This window comes from Molossus molossus, unplaced genomic scaffold, assembly GCF_014108415.1.
Source record: "Molossus molossus isolate mMolMol1 unplaced genomic scaffold, mMolMol1.p scaffold_m16_p_12, whole genome shotgun sequence".
NCBI classification, from domain to species: domain Eukaryota; kingdom Metazoa; phylum Chordata; class Mammalia; order Chiroptera; family Molossidae; genus Molossus; species Molossus molossus.
The window spans coordinates 60,420,040-60,426,799 of NW_023425347.1; the positions used below are offsets into that span (position 1 = coordinate 60,420,040).

General features: G+C 47.5%; 1 protein-coding gene across 1 annotated transcript; it reads left to right on the top strand.

Moving 5' to 3' along the window:
* Window positions 1-4,042: 4,042 nt before the first annotated feature.
* Window positions 4,043-5,851, top strand: TACSTD2 (tumor associated calcium signal transducer 2). The gene has a single exon (XM_036256542.1). It carries the CDS (start codon window positions 4,119-4,121, stop codon window positions 5,091-5,093), a length of 975 nt encoding a protein of 324 aa, XP_036112435.1. The 5' UTR covers window positions 4,043-4,118; the 3' UTR covers window positions 5,094-5,851.
* The last annotated feature ends 909 nt before the right edge of the window (window positions 5,852-6,760 follow it).

Sequence of the window (6,760 nt, forward strand, 5' to 3'; positions counted from 1 at the left end):
ATATTCCTGCATCTTTGGGGGTCCGGATGATGAGGGCTCTGGGGAAGCTCCGTCCCTAATGCCCAGATCCTTGGACATGACCTTTAACAATCCCCACAGTCACCAGCTTTGTGCAGAAACCTTTAATGATTTCAAAGCATCCTCACATTCCTGAGGCAGCTGATAACAGCTAAAATTAATCCTACTTAGTATATGCGAAACCCTGTGTCGAGTATTTTCTATTCTTTCTTGTATCATTAAAATAATTATGTATGATAAGTGTTATTTTTAATTAATCAGTTTTATCTTTGTTTTTGTAAATCGTACCCTTAAATATAAAACTGATGTGCTGGTATTGGTCTTATCCCAAAGAAAACCAGATAGTCAACACCAGTTCAGAAAGCAGCACAGGAATAGATGAAGTATAAAGGTCAATGGGAGAAAAGCATGTTCTTAATAACAAGATGGGACGTTGTCCTTTTCTACAGATGTTGGGGAAAGGTAGGCATTATTGCCCCCATTTTATAATTGAGCAAACTGAGGCTCAGGAAGGTGAAGTAACGTGCTCAGACCCACACAGTCAATGAATGAATGATATAAAACCAGAACTCGAGGCGAAGTCTCACTAACTCCAAAGTCCGTCTTCTTCCCACCACACTGCAGCTTGCCTCCATTATCCCAGCCTGCTCTTAGCCTCCTCAGACTCCATCCTTCCTTCCCACAGCCACAAGGCTGATAAAAGTTTTGGATCATGCATAAAAGCAAAAATAACACTCAGGGTATTATTACCCAGTCTCCCTTGAAATTAGGTGTTTGGAGGGTAGGTTAGGGTGGGGATAGAGGTTTGTGGGTGGGGTAAGAGATGAAAATCCGACAAGGAGAGAAGTATTGAAATGGTCAACAAGAACACTCCTAAAGCCCTGGCCGGTTTTGCTCAGCGGTTAGAGCATCGGCCTGCGGTCTGGAGAGACCCGGGTTTGGTTCCCGCTAAGGGCATGTACCTCGGTTGCAGTTTGTCCCCAGCCCTGGTTGGTCGTGCGGGTGGCAGCCACTTGATATGTCCCTTTCACATCGATGTTTCTCCCTCTCTCCCTCTCTTCCTCTCTCTCACTCTCACTCTATCTGTGCAAAAAAATGGAAAAATGTCCTCGGGTGAGGATAAAAAAAAAAAAGAACACTCCTAGGAAAAGTATATTGATACTGCAACATTCTGGGCACAACTCAATGTAAATTAATCTAATAAACATTACTGAGTGCCTAATACATGCTAGTACTCAGGCTACCGTGCTCAGGTGTGGTTTCTGTCCTTGATATACGCTTGGCAAATCCGAGTTCATGGAATGCTTTTGTCAAATACTTAAAAATTAGAACCAAAAACTAAAAAGATATAAAGCTAACAGTGATATTTCGCACACCTAAACAGGAACCGGATAAAGGGAGAGGGGGAATCAGAACTGGGGCTGGCCTTACTTAGTAAACTCAGCCTGGTATTTGTGTGCCTGTTGGGGAAAGCCTGGCAGAACCACAGAATTTAAGAAAGTGGTGGGGTGGGGAGGAAGGTCATCTTTGGTTCGCTGCGCAGTCTATGAGGGATATTGAGGATAGGATCCTTTTATTCACTTCCTCCCAACACTTAACATGAATGGGAAAAGGCAGAGGTCTGGAGAACTCAAAGCACTAGCCTGAATAAGGCCCAGCCATTTGGGGCTGACCTAGCTAAGGAGTCAGAGACAACACTGTGTACGTTCCTTAGTCCTGAGAACCTTCCCTATAAGCTTTCCTCCTGTCAGCCTAGGACCTATTGGAAAATCAAGCAGGTAGCTTTACCAGTTATAGTGGATTGAGGCTACCTAGTCAGTAGCTGGAAAAGCGAGAAAACAGCATAGATGTTTTAAAAATAAAAATGCAACCTAACATTTCTACACTGTCTTACAGTTTACAAAGCTTTGGCATCTACTATCTCATCGACTTAGATTTGATTCTCAGAATGACCTATAACATAAACAGGTGTTATTATTTCAATTTTAGATGAGAAGACAGAAATCCAGATAAATTAGTGTTGCCATACTGGTATGTTATGGAAATTAGGAAATATGAACAGGGGTACTTCCCTGAGAGCATTGGGAGAACATATCAGGGAAGGCTTTCTGGAGGTGATCCAAGTGCTGAGTAGAATATGTACTAAATAGATAAAGAAAGGGAAATTCCAGGTAGGTGACTTCACAAAGGCTGGAAAACACAATGAAGAGGGTGATGATTATGATGGTGACCATAATAGTAGCTAACACTTATCTGTGCTCACTAAATGCAGATACTCTTAGAACAGATACTGTTCCAAGCTGGTACCTACATTGATTCTCCCACCTACCTTGTTAGGTAGATGCTTTTATTTTCCCCATATTGCAGATGAGGCAACTGAGGCACAGAGAAGTTAAGTAGCTTGTGCAAGGTCATATACAATTTTGTGTGCTAACTTGAGTAGTATGAAGTTAATCCTAGGAGCCAAGAGCACCTTCCACTCTGTGCCCAAAGGGTTCTCAGCAGAGGAGATGGGGACAGATTTGAGATTTAGAAAGCCTTCTCTGGGGGTTGGAAAGGAGAAAAGAAAATGGATCCTGACTAGGCTAAGAACCTGAACAGACTAGTGGGCATAGAGAGCAGAGATATTCCCACAACACCTGATGCTTGTTGTTAAGAAACTGCAAAATTGAACCCCCCACCCCCATCTCTGCTTTCTCTACCCACAAAGGGAGAATAATATATTTCTGCCTATCCCCTCAGGAATTGCTCGAAAATTGCTTTCAAGTGTTAAACAACAGCCTTGGACTACTGCTGGTGTTCTTTAAATTCTGAACATATAAACTGCCTTGGCAGAGGAGCTGGGAATAATTATAGCTTGTTAATTATTGTTAATCGTACCAAAGCTTTGAAACCTTGGACTTTCTCAATGATTCAAAAAAGAGACTACAACCCCTCCATCCCATTAAAGTAGCCACACAGTGGCAGACAAGAAATTTCCCACAGGCTCCATTCTTTCATTATTTGTAGTGGTTCAGCTTCTTACATGGGACACAGAAAAAGAAAAGCAATGATTTACTCTTTTAGAATCAAATTGTATAAAGAACTCCTTATACTCTTGCTGGTTCTTTTTAAAAATGTGTTCCTTTTGGTCTCCCTATACTGAGTACATGCATAAATATTGTGTTATGTGTGCAGGAAGGGGAAAAAGTGGTTAACATAATTTATACATTGGACATCAGCACACCTAGGTTTTACCCATCATCCAGTAACAGAACTGCTCCCCAACCTTTCTTCAGATCTGTACCACTCCTTTTCCATAAACATTTAAGGTCTCCTAACAGCCAAGAGGAGAAGCCAAGACCCCCTCCCAGGAATCTGAGGAAATTGATGGCTGGGCCACTTTAAGTCTCCAAACCTTAAACTGCATCACCTATAAAATGGTTCCAATAGAAGGTCCATACTTGTCGGGATTGGTGAGGATGAGATACCGTAAACCATATAAATGTGTGCTATTACGAGAACTGGGGAATAAAGAGGGAGTGAGAGAACTTACAGCCGGGATAGGAGATGGGAAAGGGAGAGAGAAAATGTGTTGGAGGGAATAAAAGCAGGACAGTCCTGCGATACTTGATACTTTTCAATGAAAGTCATGAGAATTTCAGGCCAGGAGAGCAGCCAGGATGCCCAAGGTGTTACACTAGAAGCCGCGCCAAGGGCGGGCCCCTCCCCAGGTTGGGCCGGCGGGTCGGAGGCGGGTCCAGGCAACCAGCAGGTGAGTATCGGTTTTCTTCTGTTGGGCTTTCGGTCCAGAGGAGGCGGGGTCAGCCTCCGCTCCCCTGATCCTATGGCGGGCGGCGCAGGGCGGGCTGCACCTTCTGGAGGACGAGGTCGCGGGGGGGAGGGGGGTTAGGTGGGAGGGGGGTTGTGCAGGATGTGTCACCCAAATACCAGAGGGTGAGTTGGCGGCGAAACCAGCTGGGCAGGTCCGGCGGAGTATAAGAGCGGGAGGGAGCGGCCCGCCGCAGACGCCTGGAGACTGTCCCAGACCTCGGTGCCGGAGTCCAGCACAGCCCCAGCGCCCGTCCGCCCGCGTCCCGTCCGCGCACCTCGGCCCCACTATGGCTCGGGGCCCGGGCTTCGCGCTGCCGTCGCCACCAATGCCGCTGCTTCTGCTGCTGCTACTGGCGGCGGTGACCGGCCAGGCTGCCGCACAGGACAACTGTACGTGTCCCACCAATAAGATGACCATCTGTAGCCGGGACAACCCAGGCGGCCGCTGCCTGTGCCGTGCGCTCGGCTCCGGCTTCGAGGTCAACTGCTCCACGCTGACTTCCAAGTGCCTGCTGCTCAAGGCGCGCATGAAAGCCACCCAAAGCGGCCGCAAGCTGGTGCGCCCCAGCGAGCACGCGCTCGTGGACAACGACGGCCTGTACGACCCCGACTGCGACCACGAGGGCCGCTTCAAGGCCCGCCAGTGCAACCAGACGTCGGTGTGCTGGTGCGTGAACTCAGTGGGCGTGCGCCGCACCGACAAGGGCGACCAGAGCCTGCGCTGCGACGAGCTGGTGCGCACTCACCACATCCTCATCGACCTGCGCCACCGCCCGGCGGCCCGCGCCTTCAACCACTCGGACCTGGACGCCGAGCTGCGGCGGCTCTTCCGCGAGCGCTACCGGCTGCTCCCCAGGTTCGTGGCGGCGGTGCACTATGAGCAGCCCACCATCCAGATCGAGCTGCAGCAGAGCGCGTCGCAGAAGGCCCCCGGCGACGTGGACATCGCCGACGCCGCCTACTACTTCGAGAGGGACGTCAAGGGCGAATCGCTGTTCGCCGGCCGCAGCGGCCTCGACGTGAACGTGCGCGGAGAGCCCCTGCAGGTGGAGCGGACTCTCATCTACTACCTGGACGAGAAGCCGCCCCAGTTCTCCATGAAGCGCCTCACGAGCGGCCTGATCGCTGTCATTGTGGTGGTTGTGGTGGCCCTCGTCATTGGCGTGCTCGTTCTGGTGGTCACCAACAGGAGGAGATCCGGGAGGTACAGGAAGGTGGAGATCAAAGAACTGGGGGAGTTGAGAAAGGAACCGAGCCTGTAGGTGCGGGCTGGGCAGGGCGTGGTAGGGTACGGGATTCTAGCAGGTCTCCTAAACCAAAGTGAGTCATGCTTCTTGATTCTTGGTCCAAAGGAGATATTTCTCCTCTCAAATTCCTCTCTCTCCGCATCCCACCAAGTTTGATAGATCCTGGTCTCAGAGTCACCTCTCTTTGTGACTTCTGCCTTGAAGTAAGCATTTCTAAAATGCTTTCCCTTTCGGTCTAACAAGAAACCTGACTCGAAGAGTTAAGAAAAATCTGGCATAGGGTTATGTATGAGAATCAAGTGTCTGTGTGACAACCCACCATCTTTACAAGTGACGCCATTGAAGGCTTGAATGCGTTTAGATGGGAAGCAGCGCTTTTACTGTCTTGGGTTTAAGTTATCTGATTAGCTCCACTTGGCTCGAGGCCTTCCAGATGAGGAATTTGCCAATGGAGCCGGTGTAGTATCAGCGCGTACCGTATCTTGCATTGCTGGTCACACGTTTGAAATCGGGAAAGAAGTCTGGTTCAGCTGCCTGAACACATTTTAGATGTCTTTGTTTGTTGCCAGACTCTGCCCGGAAACTCAGCGTCTAGTCTTCAGCTCACCCTTGTTATTGCCGATATTAGTAATGTTTCTTTTGTAAAATGTTTGTACATATATGTTGTCTTTGATGATGCTGCTGTGATTTTTTTTTTAAAAACACGAAGTTAATAAAATATGGGAAAGGCACAAAAGATGGAGTTGGTGGAAACTTGCTCCAGATTTCTATCAGTTTGGTCTCCTTTGTCTTATTTCCCACGACTCAGATTTCCTATTTTAATTCTAACTTTTTTTTTTTTTTCAGAAGCGGGCACTTTATATTTTTATTTTGGTAAACAGCAGAGATATATTAACAGGATGGTACAATTACTGGTTTTTCTAAATAAGATTATTTGGAAACCTCCCTCATACTGCTGGAGGGTGGGTCTGAGGGAGGAGGCTAGAACTAGATGCTATTGTTGGGAAAGAGGACCAACCTTAGTTTATTTCTAATCAAGAATTCTTAAGTGGAAAAGGGAACCTTTTTCAAGGAGTTGTATCTGTTTTGAATCCCTTGCCCTATTTGGAAGGAGGTGGTACTATTCCCATTTAGCCCTTGGTGATTTACTTAATCCCCAAGTACTGTGGCTCTGAGAAAGGTAAATGACTTTCCTACACCCTTATTGCCAGTCTGTAGAGAGCCCTATGTTGTGGCAATGTGTGTGTGTGCCAAGATTGTTTGCCTAAGATTTCACTAGCAATATGCTTTAAAAATGTTTACTTCTTATTAGCTGTAAAAACTAGCAACTTCTCTCCTTTACACTTATCTTGTTTTCAGCCATTCACTTTCATGTATGTGATGCTGAGTGTGCTAGAAGGTCTCTGTGGGGTAGCCCATGGGCAAATAGGTTGCCGCAATTCCTGAGAAATTACTGCAACAATGGGCATATAACAAAGAAGGAGAGATAGGTATGACTATTAGCAGATAGCTACATCTAGGACTTCGGTTTCTTGCCCTCGAATCAGTCTTCTGTTTCTCCTCCCACCCTTGCGGTGTCTGTGATCTGTGCCTACCCTTCAAGACTGGAACATGGGTTAAGAACTAGGGGGAAGTGGATCTCAGCCACTGCCTTCACAGCTGGGCTGGGGCTGCTGTGGGCT

What these genes read in the sequence shown, in the direction of transcription:
- TACSTD2 (XM_036256542.1), top strand. Translation starts at nt 4,119, where the DNA reads ATGGCTCGGGGCCCGGGCTTCGCGCTGCCGTCGCCACCAATGCCGCTG.